The sequence below is a fragment of the Hydra vulgaris genome, chromosome 03 (assembly GCF_038396675.1).
Source record: "Hydra vulgaris chromosome 03, alternate assembly HydraT2T_AEP".
In the NCBI taxonomy this organism is placed as follows: Eukaryota; Metazoa; Cnidaria; class Hydrozoa; order Anthoathecata; family Hydridae; genus Hydra; species Hydra vulgaris.
The window spans coordinates 30,291,796-30,313,387 of NC_088922.1; the positions used below are offsets into that span (position 1 = coordinate 30,291,796).

A 21,592-nucleotide genomic window follows, 5' to 3' on the forward strand; every position below is an offset into this window, starting at 1 on the left:
ATATATATATATATATATATATATATATATATATATATATATATATATATATATATATATATATATATATACATATATATATATTTATAGTTATATATATATATATTTATAGTTATATATATATATATATATTTATATATATATATTTCCAACTTATGTTTACAATAGGTTATTGTTGCGAGCGTCATATTATTTAAATGTTCTCAAGTTACGCAAAGTTAGTGCCTTTAAAGCACTTTTTCTTGGTCTACATTAAAATATATTTTTTAGAGTTCATAGAAAAAAAAACACGGAATTTTTTTATCTTAATAGCAGAAAAAAATGAATTTTTTAAATTCGTTTTTTTCTGAAACAAAAATAGCAAAAATAATGCTTAGAATAAATACTTAAAATAATTAAAAAAAAAAATCGTAAAAAAAGCAATTTTTCATAAAAGTTGAACAAATGAAAAAAATAAAAGCATCTTTTTCATTTTTCAAACAACAAATTTTATTTCCATATATTTAAATATTTTTAATAGAATTTTTAATTTTTATACCTGTTCATTTTTAAGCTAACTTAAAAATGACCAGGTATTAAACTTCAAACGGAGAATACTGAATAAGATATGCCGAGTAACATGGCGTAACATCATTTTAAGATTTATGATTTATTAGATTTAAATGTAAAAGTAACATCACCTTAATTACACTATTGTGAAGCAAAAATTAAGTCCGTTTACATCATAATTATATCGCATTAGCCTTGAATATTTATTTATTTTTTCATTTGTTTCTCTGTTTGACCATAAATTCAATTTACATATGGAATATCAAGGTGCGACATTTTCAAACAAATATTTATTTCGTTATTTCAACAGTTTTTTTCAACTTGAATTATAACCGAATGGGTTAGTTGACTCGTTAGATAAAAATGATTTCACTCCGAAAAAAAATTATAAAACCCATTTTTGAAGTCAATTTGTGCCCCAAAACCTTCATTTTTTAACTGAAAGCGGGAACCATAGAAAAAAAAATCCGTGTTTTTTTTTCTATGAACTTATATATATATATATATATATATATATATATATATATATATATATATATATATATATATATATATATATATATATATATATATATATATATATATATATATATATATATATATATATATATATATATATATATATATATATATATATATATATATATATATATATATAGTAGAGTAGCGGCTTTTATTGAATATAAATCTAATTGAATGTTTTTGCATATTAAAGAGTTTTTTAATTTATGAAGAAATTAAAAAAATGCTTTTATTTTTTTGGCAAGCGCTTTTTTACGAGCTCGCTAAAGTTTTTTCGCGCTAGCCAAAGGGCGAGCGCGAAAAGACTTGCTAGCGAAAGCGCTGGCTAAACGAAAAATTTGTCGTTGGTCAATTTGAAATAACAATAATCAACAAGAGCTTATACGCAATCGATAATTCTCTATTCTGCAAAGGATTCTGCAAGAAAAAAATATATACAGATATTTTTAACCAAAAGCTTCATGCTAAAATATTGTTTTTTAATGCCTGTTATACCTTTTATTCGAAGAAAGGTTTTAAACCAATTTACGTCATTAAATGTTTGCAAGGTAAAAAAGTAATTTTTTAAAGCTATGATGTTAATTTTTATATAATAAAAGGAAATCTTTTTTATTTATCTTCTAAATAGTCTTAGAAATTATAAGATTATTTAATAATAAACAAATAAAAATGATTTTTCAATTCGAGGATATATACCTAATTTTGATTTTGTTTTATTTTGATTTGAAATTTGTTTAATTTTGAATATTATTTTTATTAAAAAGTTCTATTGAAAATATTTAAATATATGGAAATAAAAATAATATTTGTTGTTGAAATTGTATTTGCAAAAATTTTTTTGAAAATGTTTGAAAAATGATGTTTGTTTTTAACTTTTTACTTATTGTTATTATTATTACTATTGATATTATGGTACTATTGATATTAATGAACGTTTTTTCTCATATTTTAATTTCATAAAATCATTCCATGTCATTTTTGATTATGTTTTGTCAGTTTTTAATTGTTTGCCTATATTTGCATCTATAACTATGTAAAATCTATATAACAAGTGCATTATTGTCATTAATATTGTTATGATTTTTTTTACCATTAAAAAAAATCATAATATTATAATTATTGTTAGTATTGTTATTAGTACTGCTATTATTATTATTATTATTATAATTGTTGTTGTTGTTATTATTATTAGTTATAAATTTTGTTCTGCAATATAAGACTAAAAACTATGATTTTTTTTTAATAGTAAAAAAAAAAATCATAATATTGTTATGATTTTTTTTACTATTAAAAAAAATCATAATATTATAATTATTGTTAGTATTGCTATTAGTACTGTTATTATTTTTATTATTATTATTTTTATTATTATTATTATTATTGTTATTATTGTTATTGTTATTATTGTTATAATTGTTGTTGTTGTTATTATTATTAGTTATAAATTTTGTTCTGCAATTTAAGACTAAAAACTATGATTTTTTTTTAATAGTAAAAAAAAAAATCATAATATTGTTATGATTTTTTTTTACTATTAAAAAAAATCATAATATTATAATTATTGTTAGTATTGTTATTAGTACTGTTATTATTATTATTATTATTATTATTATTATTATTATTATTATTATTATTATTATTATAATTGTTGTTGTTGTTATTATTATTAGTTATAAATTTTGTTCTGCAATATAAGACTAAAAACTATGATTTTTTTTTAATAGTAAAAAAAAAATCATAATATTGTTATGATTTTTTTTACTATTAAAAAAAATCATAATATTATAATTATTATTAATATTGTTATTAGTACTGTTATTATTTTTATTATTATTATTATTATTATTATTGTTGTTGTTATTATTATTAGTTATAAATTTTGTTCTGCAATATAAGACTAAAGGCTATTTCTATTAGGTATGTAACATGAAATTTTTAAATTGTTCAAACACTAGATTGTTATATAGGGGAGAGTGGGGAGAAATGGTCCACCATTTTTAATTTTTTATTAAAAGTTACATAAAAACATAAATTACAACAACTCAGGGATGTTTGTTATATTTCTCAATAAAGTAACCATTTATTTCAAAATATAGTCTATAAAAAAAATTATCATACATAAGAAAAAATAAAAAATAAAAAACACCACCTCAATATGGGGAGAAATAGACCACCTGTGGGGAGAAATAGACCGACTTTAAAAAATGAGTTGACATTGAATTTATTGAACGCTGTAGCCCGTGCCAGTGATGTGGCTTTTGGCTGTCTGAGTGAAAGTTCTAGATGGCGTCACAGAAATCCAAAAAGCCACTTTCTTCCGGCCATTGAATTGGTGATCCATGACACAGGACATTTTATGTTATTCACTGTTGCCATTTCAAGAGCAAGAGCACAAACATTTTTTGTTGTTAGGACATAAAACATATTTGAGCACCTGGCCAGGTATGTTGCTAAACAAATATCTTACTCTGCAGTAAATATCAAGCTGTGCTGATAGTTAGGACACAGGCTAGTTTTTTTACTTTTTGCCTTTTTAATGTTGTTAATCAGTGTTGATTGGGCAACATTAAATTCTTTTGCTGCTTGTCGAACTGTCATGCCCTTCTCAACAGCAGTTACAGCATCTATCATAACTGACTCTGGCACTTTGCCTTTGTCAGTTTTCCTTATGTAAACTTGAGGCATTATTACCTGGAAAAAGTAAAAAAAAAAGTTTTTCATTAACTAAGTTTTGACTTTTAAAAATCTAGATTAGATCTAGAGCTAGATCTACTTAAAATAGAACCAGCATTAATAATTAACAGATTTTTCACAGTAAAGATAAGACATACATCTATATAGATTCAAAATGCTAATTATAAGCATATCATCCCTATAGAAATCTACTGCCAATCATGAATCAAATGAATGGGGAGAAACGGACCTCTTGTGGACCATTTCTCCCCACTGGTACCTGAATTGGTTAAAACACTAATAAATTTTTATTTATTGAATTTGTAAGGCAAAAGTTATAAATTATTATAAAGAAATGTTGGTTTTACAGTAAAACAAACTTACCTTGAATTCTGATGTAGATCCAATGAAATATAGACGTGCAAATTGGTTAAGAAAATACTTGTTTTGTGATTGAAAAATTTCTGTATGCAAATAAAAAATGTGCATAAGAATTAAGGAAAAGGAAATGGTTTTTTAAAAACATCTAGTGTTACTGAAGTTTTTTTATTCTGGTCCAAAACAATATGGTCCACTAGTTTTAAAAATAGCAGAGAGTGTCCATTTCTCCCCACTCTCCCCTATTATTGGAAAGACCTTGAAAACAGTATTATAAGGGTGAACAAATGATCAAAATCGAACAATTCTACAAAAAGTTATAGTATTTTAAGTACCAATTTTTAATATATGGATTTGTTGAAGAAACCATGACCAAATTTTAAGTTTTTCTTAAACTTCAAATGTATAACTTTGTCAATTCTTATTTAAATTCATAAAACTTGGTATTAAAAAAAGGTCTTAAAAAAGAAAATAAGGATACATAAAAGATGTATGCAGGGCATTAGAACTATATAACTTGAGAACTATATAACTTGAGAACTATATAACTTGATATCTTCTGCAGAAAATTTTAAAAACATATAAGATTGTTAGTTATGGCTACTAAATCATGTAGTAAAAATAATGTTAGTTCTAACACACTACCATGTGGAGCTCCACTAACAATGCAAATAAGGTTTGATGGGGAACTTCTGATCTTAACTTGCTGATATCTATTGCTGAATAAGTGGAAATCCAATTAAGAAGATTACCTCTTATCCAATTATCTAAACCTACTAAATTATCTAAATCTACTAAATTCTACTAATTATCTACCACAATTATCATAATTATCTAAATTATACTAATTATCTACCATAATTATCATAATTATCTAAATTCTTATAATTATCTAAATCTACCAATTACCTAAATCTACTAAATTACTAAATTCAAATAAGTAGATTGCCTCCCCATTTAAGAAGAGTGCTCACCTTTATCATATGATGTTAATTTAACTAATAGTTTATAATGTGAAACTGAGTCAAATGCTTTTTAGAATACAATATCCGTTATTAGATGATTATAAGTGCAATACTCCATGCAGATTTTAAAAGGTTTGTACATGTAAATTATTTTTTGAGCAAACTGTGTTAATTTTTTTTCTTAAAACTGTGGAGTTTTAAGCTATGATGAGTTAAATACTCCATAATATTTATACTTTACAATATATGAATTAACATATGATAATTCACATATTATGATTTTTATCATAATATGTGAATTAACATATTATGATAATTCACATATTATGATTTTTATCATAATATGTGAATTAACATATTATGGAGTCAACAATAAGTGCATGTCATTGAATTCTGTCATTGAAAATTGGAGAGATAGGAGCTTGGCGTCATTGCACAGTGGAAACATTTCATTGAATATGTTGGCCAAAAATATAATTGTTGTATTTATGTGGATATTAAGACTTTATTGAGTAAAATTGAAACATTTGCTCAATAAATATCCACATCAAGAGATATTTTAATTTTGTGTTTAACCAGCTCATAGGCACAGCAAGTTTTTAAATATTTTTTTTTTTTTCAATATATTTAATAAATTTATATAGTAGGCAAACAAATATAAAGTTATACATAATAGAGATTGTACAGTTAAAAACTTTATTCTACTACATCTATATCTAATTCTAGATTTTTGTCATTGCTGTCAACATTTAAATATAATTCATTTTAGTCATTAATTTCATCTGATTTCATATCAGATGAATTTTCTCAATCACTGCTATAAAGTGCTAGCAAACTTTTAACCTTGTATTGACATGTATCCTTGCAGTATTTATCAATTTTTTCCAAATCAATTGGGTCTTTGCAATGATGGCTATCAGAATGTTATGTAGTCTGGTAATAATTTCTTCATCAATTTCTAAAATTTTGCTGAGTAAAAGAGGATCAGAAAAAGCTTGTCAGCATAAATTTCCGGCATTACTAGTCCTTTATTTGCCGGCTCTTTGTTCATCAACTCTCAAACCAAATTCTTCAAACATCCTACCATGAATGATTTTTTTTTCTCAATAATATTGATCTTTTTTAAACCTTTTTTACTTTTTAAGTTTTTATTTTAATTCTATCGCTCATGATGTCAGGTGTGGCATGACAAATTGGACAACATTGTGTCGAAGAAGTGTCCATGATGTAAACTAAGATTTTTCTATCAATCATTGAAAGGACAAAACTATAGTTGATAAAAACATACTTATTCCTGGAAGGTAAACTTTAACAACATATAAATTAATCTTTTTCAATTTCCTTCTTAATTTTTAATATCAGTTCTTTATTTTCCTTTATATACTTCAGCATAATTGGTATACAGAATCTACTACTCTGAGACATTAAGTTATTCCATAAAATATTGTTTGAATCTAAATGTATAGTCAAAGAGGTGATGCTGCTGGGACGAATAAATCCAAATCTTAAAGGTTATTTTGGTTGCAATTATTAAAATGTTGATGGTATTTTAAGTGATTTGATGCTTCGTCCATACCCTAACTAATAATTAGTATTCATTCATCAAAATCATTTTTTTTATCATCCAAATGTTTTAAAATTTTATCTTTCCTGTGGTTTTACAAGCATCTTGGATGTGTGGTCCAAAAGGTCCTGTAGTTTAGCTTCGGCCTTTGTTTCAATAACTTTTATGGATGTTTTTAAAGGTGCGCACTCATTTTTTATTTTGGAAATTACTAGGTAAGATGGAATTACTGCGTGGTGCTTCTTTAGGAGTATTTTTATAAACACTTTTGAAAGATTCATGAAGCATGCAAAAGCTTCATTTTCTTTTGCAACATGCTTAACTAAGTGTATAGCAATAATGATTTGTGTCACCTTTTTTTAATGACACTAAGTAATTTGATTAAATTGTAAATCTAATTTCACAATAAATTTAAGTTTAAATCTAAATTCACATTTATTTAATGCTTTTCTTTGTGCCACTAACAATATTTTTTCGACAGATTCCGCTTTTGAATCAAAGGAAATATTTGCTATCAATCATCTTTTGGGGCCAGAACTCGATTCATCAAGCTCTTTTGTTGATCGACCTCTTTCTACAATCAAATATTTCTTTTTTTAGATAAGATGCATGCATAGTACAACATAATTTGCAAGAGTTAGTTTTAATCTCTTTTCTAATAAATTTATTTTGTCTTCTCTGACTTGAACCCTAGTAATAATGTATTTAAACCCACTATCTACATTATCAAATGTAAACCTAAAAGCATTGAACAATTTGTCTTGAATTGATTTCTTCCACTAGATTAGTTCACAACAATATACTAACAAAGTATATCAAAAAGTATTGGTATCGTGCCAAGTATCATGTCTTTCCAATTTTCTCTCCAACTATTTAAATAACTTAACTTAAAGCCTGCATCAAATATAAATGAAAGTGGAATACACAACAAAGGAGATAATTTTTTCGGTAGTATATTAGTTTTACTATCAGGACCATGCAATATGCTGAATTTAATTTCCGTTAAAGGTTTATACACTGCTTCTGGTGAAAAAATTACAATTTCAGTATCTATCGAACCATTTATTTTACTATTAATAAGTGTAGAGCAATTGTTATCATCTGTAAAATCATTTCCAAAGTGATTGTTGAATGCGTCAGCATTTTCTTGGTTACTAGAAGTTACCTTATTATTTTTTTATCTATTAAAGGATAACTATTTTAAGAGTTATATAGTTTATTATTAATATAATTAAGTATATAAATATATTGTTAATATAAATATTATTATTATTTTATATTATTAATATGATTAAAAATATTCTTTAACTATCTTAAGCTCAACTCTTAATTTGTGAATTTTTTTGCATATAACTAACATATTACTAACATATTTATTTTTTTGTATGCGTTTAGTAATCTAAAATTAGCTCTACAGTTTAATATTTCTATAAATCTTGTTTACTGATTATTTTTTTTTAATTGAACTTTTCTAATAGGAACAAGTTGAATAATACCATTGTGAAAATGATTGGAGAAAATGTCAGTAATTTTCAATTATGAAAACACAAGAAAACTCAAAGTCCTAATTGTCAAATTTTTTTTCAAAAATAATGACTTTAAATCCTTGAAGCGGTTCTGTTAATGAACATAAGTAACAAACTAGATATTTTTAGATAATATAAGCAGTATTATTCATTTAAAAAAAAAATCATTTTACATTAAAAATTTTTTTGAATTATGGCCACTTTTTAAAGGTTTTGCGCTATTGTGTGATGCTGTCACTATTGGAGGTTTATGTAGCAGTAGTCTATGATAAGTTGCGGATGGACATCATAACTGAAATCAACCTAGAAAAAATTGATGCTGAAGTTAAGTTTCTCCACCCAAAAGGTTTATCAACAAGTTTTAACTGCCTTCAAATAGGCCAGATAAAATATTGTCAAGGTTTAGGTTTGTTGGCCAGTTAAAATATTTAATGCCAGTTAAAATACTAAAACTACTGTGTTATTTCAAACTTAAGGCCAGTTAAAATACTTAAACTACTGTCTTATTTTCAACATAAACATATTGAAAAAATATCTGTTCCACAAGCTTGCTCTTGTTCTGGTAGAAACTATGTGTTTGAAAAAGCTGAAATGGTAGATATACAAGTAAAGTGATAAAAAAAGCTGAAATGGTAGATATACAAGTAAAGTGATAAAAATATTGTGAACTATTACATAAACAGTCAAAATAGCTTTTGCTTCTAATACCTTAAAAATGTATATTTTTAAGTAACTTTTTTTTAAGTAAAATTTAGTCAATAGTCTCAGTTTGCACCAATTTGTTCATGAACCCACTTGTGCAAACAATATTGTAGATCTTGTACTTTCAAATAATATTTCTCTGTTTAGTCATATTTCTGAGAGTGTTCTTTCAGCACCAGTGATTGTAACACAATCCATTTCTTTGTAGATATAAATGAATTTAAACAGTCAAAAAGAAAATCTAATTTTTTTATGATTTCCACAATACTGATGTTGATTGTTTTTAGTCTTATTTATAATTTTATGAATAATTTAAAAGCTGCATATGTTCATTATGATTTTTAGATAATAACGTGCAACCTTTTTTTTTTCTCTAATTTTCTCAATCTTTATATTTTGTATAAAAATTATATATATAAATTCAAAAAATTTAAAATTTTTTATAAATACTGCTAACCAAGACATGTTGATATTGATATTCTTTATAAATGTTTGGAAGCATGTAATTGCATTTTAACAATAATTAAAAGCAATGGCAAAGAAGCTCAAATTCACAAGCTAAATGCTTTAACTTGAAGAGTTTCAAGAAAAAAATTAAGTTGGAGCACAAAATGGTCTAACAAGTGTTTGCAAATATTTTGACTAGGAAATACCAAACCAAATAAATAAGTGAGTTGAAGAAGAAGAAACAATAAAGAATAAGTGACTGATAAGGAAGTAAAACAGAGAATTTGTTTCTATTGAAATAAATAAAATGATTCCAATAATAATAAATTTTTTTTTGTTAAAAATTGCCAAATGCATCATAATTAGTCAACTTTAAAATTATCATAAAAACTATAAAAATATAATTTTAACTGAATTTTTTAAAGTGTTTTATACCAATGGTAGTACAAGAAGATTAAAAAAAAGTTTCTACTCTGGCAATATAGAAAGAATACATGAAAAAATGCCTTTTTTCAAAAATTTCCTGATAAAAATATAAACATATACATGCGTCTTATTGGATGATTTAAATGAGATTAGTTTGAGAAGGATGTCTTATTAGATAATTTAAATGAACAGCAAACAGAATAGAACATAATGATTTAAATGAAAAGTGAATCCAAAATTACAAAAGGATTTATTTTTAAGCATTTTTTAATAGTAATTTTTGTTTTTTTTTTGTTTAAAAAAAAATCAAAAATAATGTTTTGAAAAATTTTAATATATATCTTTTTTCGTTTTAAGATTATGGATTATTGTATATTTAGTGTCTGTACTACACCTCTTTGCTCCAAGTTCCTGAGAAAAAAAATGCAGGAGTCTGTTTTTTGTTTTTTTTTCAGATTTAAATAGAACAATTAATACTGAAATTAACCGAATAACTCATTTTAAAATGTTATTAAACCAGGTCATTATGGTCAATGGTATTTTATTGGGTAAATCATTTTTATTAATATTTTGAGAAATTAATATTTTAATAATATTTTGGGTTGGGCTTAAGATAGTTACTCTCCAGCACGCTAAAAGATGAACTAATATTAATGCACTTCAGTAACATTAAACAATAATATAATGATTAAGCATAAGTTATTTTATTTTCACAAATTGATTTTATTAAAGATTTCTGATAGGAAGCGTTTTGCTGTGAAGATCATTCAGATTTCAAGCTTACAAGTTCTTACTCAACTCCTAGTGTGAATTTAAGTTCCAGCACAGTTCAAAATGGCAATATTTCATGTTCTCAGACAAAGTTAAGCAGTTTGCAACTCACCAAGTCAATGTTTGCCTGCCACCAAACTCATGCTAATATTATCCCTAATACATGGCATCTTTTGTTAAGCAATGTTTAGCAATTATGATTTAGTGTGCAATCACTGCCAGCAGTCAGGTTTACACTGCCAACAAAAGGTTTACACAATTTAACACAAAGTGAGACTATCAATTTCATGAATTACTTATATAAAATGTGATTAACATTAAAATAGAAAATTTAGAATTTACTTATAAATAATGTGATTAACATTATGCAATTCATTTGATTTGGATCCCATCAAAAATGGTTGGGTAAAATTGAAAGCAGAAATTTCTAAACAAAACTCAACCTTGCTAGCAAATTTGATAAAAGCTATAATAAAAGCACAGTGTCCTAAATCAATCCCATAATAATGTGAGTCTCTTGTTGCCCCAATGCTGTTAAGAATAGAGGTTGTTCTGAAAAATCAAGGAGCTCTTATAAAGAGCTAAAACATGCTTTATACTTTCTTTATGCGTTTATGTTTAGGTATGTTGTAATTTGAGTTAAAACATTTTCTAATAATAAATTTGTACACTGTATACAGTAAAAAAAACAGCAACAATTTTTTACTAAAAAAGTTAGATGGTTGTATTATTTTGGCTATAACTGTATATTTAAAGTCCTTGCAATTCCTAATTTTTTTGTTTATTGAATTTGTAATAATTTATTTTTACCTAGAGCAACTCTTGAGTGACTAGTCTTAGCATGCATTTTAAAATTTTTTACTTATATTCATTAAGAATGTATGTTCTTATTTTTATTCATTAAGAACTTATGTTCTTACTTATATTCATTAAAGACTTATGCTCTTACTTGTATTCATTAAAGACTTATGTTAAAAAAAGTTATACTCCAGTGTTAATACCAATGCATTTCAAATTACCAGCAACATATTATTTTCTTACAACTTCCTAGAAATTTATTAAAGCTTTATGTATCAATTTCAGTAAATATTTTTCAAAAAATTTCTACATATTTTTTTTTTTATTATTCTGATTTGTTTCCAACAAGGCTGCAAGCAGTCACTATTAAGTTGGAAGTTACTAGGGAAAAACAAAGAGTTAAAAAGCAAGGAATTGGTTGACAGAAGACTTGAAAAGTTGTAGGTTTATGAGTCAAGAAAATATGAAGATGGGAAAGAGTTCCAAAGGGTTAAAGTGCCGATAAAAAAACTAGGCAAAAATTTTTAGAGCATGTAGGGACAGATACAGTAATAGAATGAGGCTTTGCTGAATGACTGGCGAGTCAAGTGAGAATATGAATTTTGGTTGATGGAACAGTATCAAGTTCATGTATTTCAGTAAATATTTTTCAAAATATTTTTATATGAATTTACAATATATACAAATTTACAATATATACAAAATAAAATACAATTTACAATATATACAAAATAAAATACAATTTACAATATATACAAAAAATTTTTTGGTTAGTTATTACCTTTAATTATATTTTTTCTTATTTTTCCATTGTGTAAATGAAATGGATAACAGTAAGTTATGTGGATTGTGGATTAATGCTTTTAGTAAATATATTTGAGGTGCAGGCAAACTGTTGTATTTTTATCTAGATAGATCCGGATTTCAATGCAGAGTAACTAATTATTAAGTTTTTTCTACATTTTTGAAACTTAAAAAACTTTCTTGATATCTTTAAGCTTCACGAATTCGTAACAAATTTCTTTATTTGTCTAATTAAATTTCTTTAGCATTCATATTATTATTTTATTTTTTATTTCTGAAAAAAATTAAAGGAAAAAAAATAATTAAATAATTATAATTTGAAAATTCGAAAAATAGACATCAGCTATCAAAGTTATCAACTACTATATAAAATTATAATTACAAGCTTTGTATAAATTTGTATTATTTGCTTTATATAAATTAAAGGTATATATTTTTTGGAGTGAATTGCATACTAGCTAAAATATATACAATACTAAAATTGTACCTGATTCTTAAGCCTCAACAACTGAAATTATTTGTACAGTATGCATAATTGTTGTTTTTTTTATTCAATATGGATCATTTTGCATTTCTTCACATTAACTGCATTTCAAATATTTAAACCATTCGAATAGTTTATTATGAATTGCATGTCTGTTTAGTTTTTTAACAAATCTTTATTGAAGACTAGAGCAAAGCCTAAAAACACTTTTTACAAATTCAACTCCAAATCATTTTTTTTTTAAATTATAGTTAGTCAAGCATGTATTATATTGCTTTGTGTTATATTGCTTAATTTCAAGATAATTAATTCATCTTGTATTAGTGATGCAGCTTACAAATTTGACTAACAAGACTCACAAGTTTCAATATTTGATCTAATATTGCTTTTATACATAGAAATAACATTGTTACTTTAATTATCTGGGGTATCAATTTTAATAAAATCTAATTTTGTATTTTTAAGTTGCTACTTTCAAGTTACTATTAATAGCAAATAGTTATAATACATAAATCATGGGGGCAGTGAGATTTGTTGCCCCTGACAAGTGACGTTTGTGCAAGTATCATATATCTACTCCTTAATTCTCATTTGGCTATAACGACACCAACATTTTTTTACCTCTGCTTCTCCAGATTTACTTTGCAATATTGATATTAGTCTTATGTTATAAACGCTGTATTTAGTCAAATTGCTTATTGCATTAGTGTCTTGGTGGTATTTGGTATTATTATTTTAAACTACCTGTTGTAGTTTTTGTTTTATGACTAATAATACTATTAAGCAGGAATGCAGGTTCAAAAATTGTCCTTCAAACCTAAAAGTCTTAAATTTTTTTACCAATAATAGTCTATAAGCTTTTTTATATTTTTAGAACTCCTAGATGCTAAAAACCTGGAAGAAGTAATTTTTTGTGGCTTTCAAATACTTTTTGGGACTCCGCATTCCTGCTATTAAGTATTTTTTTTTTCTCAGTACTCTTAATGTCACATTAGTATAGTGACTTAGTACGCTGCTTATATCGCATGCTCTGTATGCATGCCAGTGATTCAAGGTTCTCATTGGTGCAGGGTTTTATTTTTAAATTATCACCTTTTTTGGTTTTGTTCATGCTAGAAATTATCATTCCAGCATATAAGCACGTTACCAACTCTAGTTACTACTATAAATAAGTTGTTCATAGAGATCAATATTTGCCCCCTTTTTTTTTTTGTAATAGCAATAATTTTGGAACAAGTTGCACTACTTCTGGATATCTATCCTTTTGTATTTTTAAAACCCCTATAGTCTACAATCTATTTTTAGAATCACCACTTCCATGACTATCTTACTGGACGGCTCCAGTAGTCACCAGTATAGTTATTAAATAATCATATAAAATAAGTTTATTATAATAAAAAAATTTGCTCACATAATAAAGTTAAAATAAGTTTTTGAAATGAATAAAAATTTATTATACACCTTATAAAAATTTTAATTTTTAAGTGTGTTATTTATAGCTAGTCACTGCTCAGATATCAAATGCGTCATCAGCTGGAAGTATATCTTCAAATGCATCATCAGCTGGAAGTATATCTTCATTTGATGATCCAGTGAGTTTGAAAAGAATTTATGCAGTTTTTATTATTGAAAAAGCATTGTAACAATCTTGTTAGGTCTTTGATTATAAATATATTCAATGAATATAAATTTGTTTTTGAGATTGAAGGAGCTGAAAGAAAGACTGTCACTCTTATACCAGGTGATGGTGTTGGTCCTGAAATAACAGCAGCAGTAAAACATGTGTTTAGGTATTAACAGTAAATCTATATTTATGTTTGTCTGTAATTATGTTTCTATTTTATACCACCTTTAAGTTTGTAATTATTTTTGTTTAGCTGTTCTCTTTTATTATAGTAACATAGATTGTAATATATGTAATAGGTTTTTTTTTTTTAAAAAAAACGAAAAAAACTATATTCAAAAATCTTTAATTCTGTACAAAACAGGTTTTTTTATTCAAAAAACTTTCAAATTCAGTGTTATTTTATCATATAGATATTTTTCAAAAAATTTGTTTTTTGAACCAACCTAATGTGCACTTTGTTTTGATAAAAATTCAATACTCCTCGTAAAATACTATAAAATAAAGTTATAATTTAAACAAGAAATTGAGAAAACTGGAAGTTGTATTTTTACCGTTAAATTCAAAAAAGGTTTCCAGGAGATGTGTTATAAGATAATCTCAGACAAAAAGTTGGAAATTTAGCCAGTATGTTTGTTTTAAAATAACTAAATTGTAAGTTAAAGTTCAACAGCTCTACGTAATCACTAGAAACCATCAGAAAAGGCCAACCACTTGCGAGCCCCATGCAATCACAGAGAAGATGTTCACTGGAGACCATCAGAGAAGACCAATCAAGTGCGAGCAATCACAGAGGAGATATTCAAGATAATAAAGATATTTTTTTTCATTTTTGATTTTCGAATTTATGCTTCCTCTACATATTTTGCTCATGTTATTTTTTAGCTGTAATTGTCTTTAGTGAATTTTTTAGCTGTAATTGTCTTTAGTGAATTTTTTAGCTGTAATTGTCTTTAGTGAATTTTTTAGCTGTAATTGTCTTTAGTGAATTTTTTAGCTGTAATTGTCTTTAGTGAATTTTTTAGCTGTAATTGTCTTTAGTGAATTTTTTAGCTGTAATTGTCTTTAGTGAATTTTTTAGCTGTAATTGTCTTTAGTGAATTTTTTAGCTGTAATTGTCTTTAGTGAATTTTTTAGCTGTAATTGTCTTTAGTGAATTTTTTAGCTGTAATTGTCTTTAGTGAATTTTTTAGCTGTAATTGTCTTTAGTGAATTTTTTAGCTGTAATTGTCTTTAGTGAATTTTTTAGCTGTAATTGTCTTTAGTGAATTTTTTAGCTGTAATTGTCTTTAGTGAATTTTTTAGCTGTAATTGTCTTTAGTGAATTTTTTAGCTGTAATTGTCTTTAGTGAATTTTTTAGCTGTAATTGTCTTTAGTGAATTTTTTAGCTGTAATTGTCTTTAGTGAATTTTTTAGCTGTAATTGTCTTTAGTGAATTTTTTAGCTGTAATTGTCTTTAGTGAATTTTTTAGCTGTAATTGTCTTTAGTGAATTGTGCATAAACATACATCTGAACTTTCTTTGTAGGCTCTTGGTGTTGATGTAAAACATAAGGGTTAAAATGTTGTGTAATTTATATATGTGTAAAATCATATTGTTGTTTACTTATTTAAAATTTTTAGAGTTTTAACTTTAAACAATCTACCACAGAAAGTAACTTTAAATCATTTTAAATCTACCTTGCTTGCATACTTTTTTGTTAGTTTTTTGTAGTTATTTTAGGTGCTCCCAGAAGTCCTTATGGTCTTATCACAGAGCACCGTAGGAGAGCATTTAACAAAAAGTTCACGCCTCCTTCTGTACCAATGTCGCTTGTTGAGCTAGAGCTGGCATCGAACCTCCGACCTCTGGGTTTTGAGCCAGGACTCTAACCACTGCGCCACGGCTGCTCTATTTCTTGAATATTTTCTATCATTTCAATGACATTGGTTGAAGAAATTAACTCAATACTTGGAACTGAAAGAGAGAATTTAGGTCGTTTTGTTTTCGATATTAGTTTACTGATGATAAGTGATAGTAGACAATTTTATAAAATAATTGTTTTAAGCATAATATCATTGCAAATGCACACGAGACACATGAGAGTTTAAGAAGTTAGTAACCTGTAGTTTAATATTGATTGAGATAAAAGTTTAGATTGTATGTTATATACTATGTGTTGAGTCTAATTTTTTCACTGATATTTAATGGTCTTCCGCTAATCTTTTTCTTTTTTTTTCCTTTCTTTATTGGTATAATTATTTGGCTTATTTATTTTGTATTTTTTTTTATTGGCTTTAAATCAAACATATTCATTTAGATTGCAATTGTCTGGCCAAGGTCAATTTTTAGTGTTCAGTGTTTAAACCTTTTTCAATATTTCTCAATATTGAAAAGCATCTATAACACATCTTTTTTTGGATGCATATTTGGGTGGTCCTTATCATTTGAATGAAAAAACAACATTTTATTCTAATAAAATGTTTTGTTAAAAGAACACTCTTCAAGACTTTCTCCATGTATTTTGCATGATGTTCCTTATATTTTTCTTTATTTCATAATGTTCTGAAAATTTGCACCAGAAAATGAAATGTGAAACAGAAACAAGTTATTTTAAATTATATTTGTATAATAATTATAATTAATTATAAATGAAATAAATTAATATACTATAGTAAAATAAATTTGATTTTGAATTAAATGATTTTTGAATTTTTTTATTTTTTATTTTTTGAAATAATTAAAACTATTTAAGTTGAATGCTTGGGTTTAACTTGATTTACTTTTAATTTTATGTAAGTTTTAATTTTATTTACTAAATTTTGTTCAATAGTCAATTACTTACTAAATTTTGTTCAATAGTCAAATTTTGTTTTTATTTTTTCTGGAAATTTGTTTAAACCTTTAAGTCTTTTAATCCTTCCTTTTCATTTTGTTTAAATACTGCACTATTTAAATACTAAAATTTATATAAAAATGAAAGGGTATTGTATGCCAGCATCTAAATAAATAGTAAACATATATGTTTAATCTCTAACTCATGGGTCTGATCTTTTTACGTTTCCCCAGAATATAGCAGAGTTATTTGCAAAGAAATCTTACTCTAATTTGACTCTTGAATATAATGGCCATACTTATCCTGACAGTTAAACAGATTAGCCCATTGTTAAACATCCAAATCACTCAGGCTTCCAATGCCAAAGTTAATTCTCAATTAAACATTTCTACAGTTTGTGCTCCAGACAAGATTTCTATCATAGTCATAAAAAAGCATTCTCCGGAACTCTTCAATTTTTTTTAAACTTTTAAAAAGTACTAAATAAGTGGTTCCAATTTTTCAAAACTCTAGAAAACACTTTGACCTTTCTAACTATCCTACAAATTTTTTTTTTATGTTGATTCACCCCCTTTCTTCCCAAGGCCAAGGAAGCCACTACTGATGAGGAAGCTACTTAATTGTGGTTATAGCCCTCTCTCGACTCTATAACTCTGAAACGCGAATAAGACCAACAAGGCCATTGCACAGAGAAACAAGTTGAGCGCGGTACTAGTATGGTATTAGTCTTCACTCTGATATTAGTTTCTTTATATAAAAGTTTTGAGATTATTAAATTATTTCTTTCTAATTGCAGTAGTAAAGTTATTCTTGAAGGCCTACCCTCTTCTTTATTTTAAATAGCTTTAAGGGTACCGCAAGGTTCTATATTTGCTCCTGTATGATTTCTTATCTACAATAACAATCTTAATAAAATCTAAAGTGATACTTTTTGCCAACAACTCAATTTTATACTCTTGTCTTGACAAAAAATCTTCACTTTTTGATTGCTTAGAACAAGCAGCAGATTTTTAATCTGATCTCTTCTGTAACAGCTGAAGGCTTGAAGGCTTTAAAATCCACAATTTTGTTAGACAACAAAACTCATTTATTTACTGCAAAAAAATATTGCAATATTGTTGGCATTCCTATATTGACAAATAATAACCCTCTTACTCTCAGACAAAGTCTAAAAGCACATTGTAAGTGTAATTAGACCTGCTTTATCTGCCAAGCTTGAGCCACTCTCCCATTGTTGTAAGGTCATATTTCTTTTTTTTTCTACAAATACAATAATGGGCAATGCTCAAACAAGCTATTATCTCTATAATGATGAACCAAAACTCATTCTTGCTTGGCTTTTTATTTAATAAGTTGCATCTTTTTACTGTATCTGTCCCTTCATGCTATAAAAACTTTTATTAATTCAGTTTTTTTCCTTGAACATCAAAAAAACCTTATAACTCTTACATCATCATGTTTATCTTTTTTATACAACTTACAACTTTTCAAGTCTTCAGTTATATGTTTCCTAGTATTTTAACTTGTTCTCTATTTTAAAGTAACTCATAACTTAATAGTGGTTGCTTGCAATCTTGTTAGAAGTAAATTAGAGTTTAAAAATATATAAATGCATGCCAGTATTTAAATAGTAAATGTAAGCATAAAATTATAATATATTAGGTATTACAAATTTTTTTCTAGCCCCGGCTATCAACCCCTGCTAAATCTTATAATTTTGCCAGGTCCGTGGGGCCAGGTTTGCAAAAAGTCTCATTAAGTAAGTGACTAACAGTTAGTAAGTGACTGGGGCCCTGGTCACTTACTAACTGATAGTTTGTTTATTTTAATTCTAATTTATAGATTTTTTTTTTTTTTAAGGCAAATAATTTTAACATTTAACTAGTGACTTATACCTTTTAAATCAAAATATTTTAACATTAAAAATTGTATCTGTATATTTGTTAATATGCAAGATATTTTTTTCATCAATGAAATTACAAGTAGTGAATAGAGTAGAGATTTCAGGGTTGAGAAAAGAGAGTTCTTTAGACCTTGGTAACAAAGTACAAAAGAACAGAAACCAAACAGTACCAAGAACATAAGTCTGAGAAACATCGTAGAAATATATTACTGGAAGCCATTAATATATACTAGAACTTATTACTTACTACTGGAAGCCATTTACACTTATTACTTTTAAATTGGAAATAATTTGCAAATATTAATGGCTTCCATTAATATTTGCAAATTATTTCCAATTTAAAAGATTAGATAGAAACAAGTTACTTAAAAGACAACAATCAAAATAATATAGTCTATGATCATGTATGAGCATGTAAAATAACAGGTAGTCTATGATCAACAATTGAATAACAAAAATGTAGTCTGAAATGACGATGTAGTTTAATAATACATATGCTAAAATTTTATAACATTCATATTTTAAATCTTTTCAAAGCACCTAAAGTATCTTTTTTTTTATTGTTTATTTATGCATAATATTTATAATGTTATTGATGCATATTTATAGTTATTGGTTATTGGTGCATGCTATTTATAATGCATTATTATATGACACATGTATATAAAAATTATGTGCTTTATGATGGAGTTCTTTTTTTATCATTATTTTCCATAGCTTCCATAGTTTTAACTATAAGCAATTTTTTTGCCATCTTTGTGTTTCTTTTTTTAGTTGTTTTTTTTTCCTTCGATCTATTAATTTAATCTATTATTTTGAATTGAATGTTTTTTAAAATCCAATTTAGAAAATTATATGATATTGATTTAATCTCCATTTTTAATTTAATAAAAAACTCTGCCCAGTAGAGTTGTTTTAAACTATTTATTTTAGCAATTGAAACCATCATTTTGAAAAGGACACAAGTCTGTTAATTAAAACTTTTCAGAATCAGAAAAAAAACATTTCTTATTAATTCTGTGCTAATGAAACAGAAGAAGTTATATAAAATATTTATAAAACTTTTATGAATTTTATTATATGTATTAAAAAAAAAACGAAAAACATACAAATCAAAAAAAATACATTATAAATTAATAAATGTTCTAATTTCACTCTGTCTTTGTTTTGAAGAAACATCTATATCAAATGTAATTAAGACTGCATTTAGCAAATATAATTAAGACTGCATTGATTGAAAATCTTCACCACTAAGACTGAAGGGGATTTAGTAATGCAAAACTTACAGTGCTTCCTGAATATCAGTAACTTTCGGGCAAACTGGATTGATCGCATTGTCATCATCATTATTTTTCTCATCATCAGCATCATATTCATTTGCTGCATTTTTTACTTCTTCTATCAACTGTTAATCTGTTGGTACAGGTACTATGCTCATTAAGTTTTCTTCTGCAGCAATAACCTCTTCAGCTGTTGTACTTGGAGGGTAAAAATTATCAACTTTTTCTATCTGATTTTGAAGCTCTTTAAATGGGTCATCCTCTTCATCCAAATGGGCTTCTGCTGATCTTCCAAAATTCCTGATTTTGCAAAACAGTTAATGCTGGTGGGGGTTTTCACTTTTTGTCATGCAAGATCAAGCATTTTCATTGCATCTTCATGTCCTGCTGCCTTGTAGGATACGCCTTTTTAGGCAAAGGCTAGGAGATGCCAACTCCGATATAAAACACCCCCTGCCTTGGGGCTCTTGGTTGAGTAAAGGCTAGAGATGGTGTCTCGATAAAAATACTCATCTTGGGCAGATGTTAAATGCACCCAGCTACTGTCTTGTAGAAGGCCTCCTAGGCAAAGACTTAAGGAGTAAACAGATTCTATCTGTTGACCAGCCTTGCACCCCTTCTTCATCTATTAGGCTGGTGCAGATGTATTTTTAATACATTTTTTCCAGTTTAGGATGTTGAATGCTGGATCTTCTTGACTCAATGCATGGGTTTGCTTGTGTCACTGTTTTTACGACTAGGCAACTCATTCTATTATCTCCTTATGAGGGTACAGCTCTAAAACTCAGTTTTATGGTTCTGAAGCCGGCTGGTAGTCAGGTTTCCCGAACTCTGTGGTAGCTCTCAGAGAGGCTGATTCCATCAACAGCTGAAAAATATCAAAGTATTAACAGTGCCATGTTGCGCATGGATGGTGTCCCTGTTTGTACTTTTGGTGTGCATTGCGGAGGCCACATTTGGAGCCCTTTGTTACGGCTTAGGGTTTATTAGTAGTAATGAGGCAATTGCTTGGGCTATTAAACGGTGTTCTGAGTACTATCTATGCTTTGAGTCAAGTTCTTCAAACTAATTTAAAAATGAATAAAGTACCAAAAACTATAAAACACAAAAAACCATCATCATCACCAAGTTATCTAAACCTATCATTCACTAATATTCGTGGTCTTCGAAGTAACTTTTCTTCTGTTAAGTCTTATCTCTTGCAAAGTTCACCAGACCTACTTGCTCTTTGTGAGACTAATTTGAGTTCAGCTGTCTCATCTTGTGATCTTAGTGTTGATGGTTATCTTCCTCTGATTCGTAAAGACTCCAATAGTCACATGCTTGGCCTGGGCATTTACATTCGTAAGAATTCACCTGT

The 21,592-nt window shown here is 26.6% G+C and overlaps 1 protein-coding gene across 1 annotated transcript in view; it reads left to right on the top strand.

Moving 5' to 3' along the window:
- The first annotated feature begins 1,327 nt into the window (after positions 1-1,327).
- Positions 1,328-21,592, top strand: part of LOC136078077 (isocitrate dehydrogenase [NAD] subunit beta, mitochondrial-like) — a 60,459-nt gene continuing 40,194 nt past the window's right edge. The window contains exons 1-3 of the mRNA XM_065792914.1: positions 1,328-1,619; positions 14,109-14,201; positions 14,311-14,399. Of these exons, the coding sequence (XP_065648986.1) occupies positions 1,533-1,619; positions 14,109-14,201; positions 14,311-14,399 (269 nt within the window). The 5' untranslated portion in view covers positions 1,328-1,532. The remainder of the gene's footprint in view (positions 1,620-14,108; positions 14,202-14,310; positions 14,400-21,592) is intronic.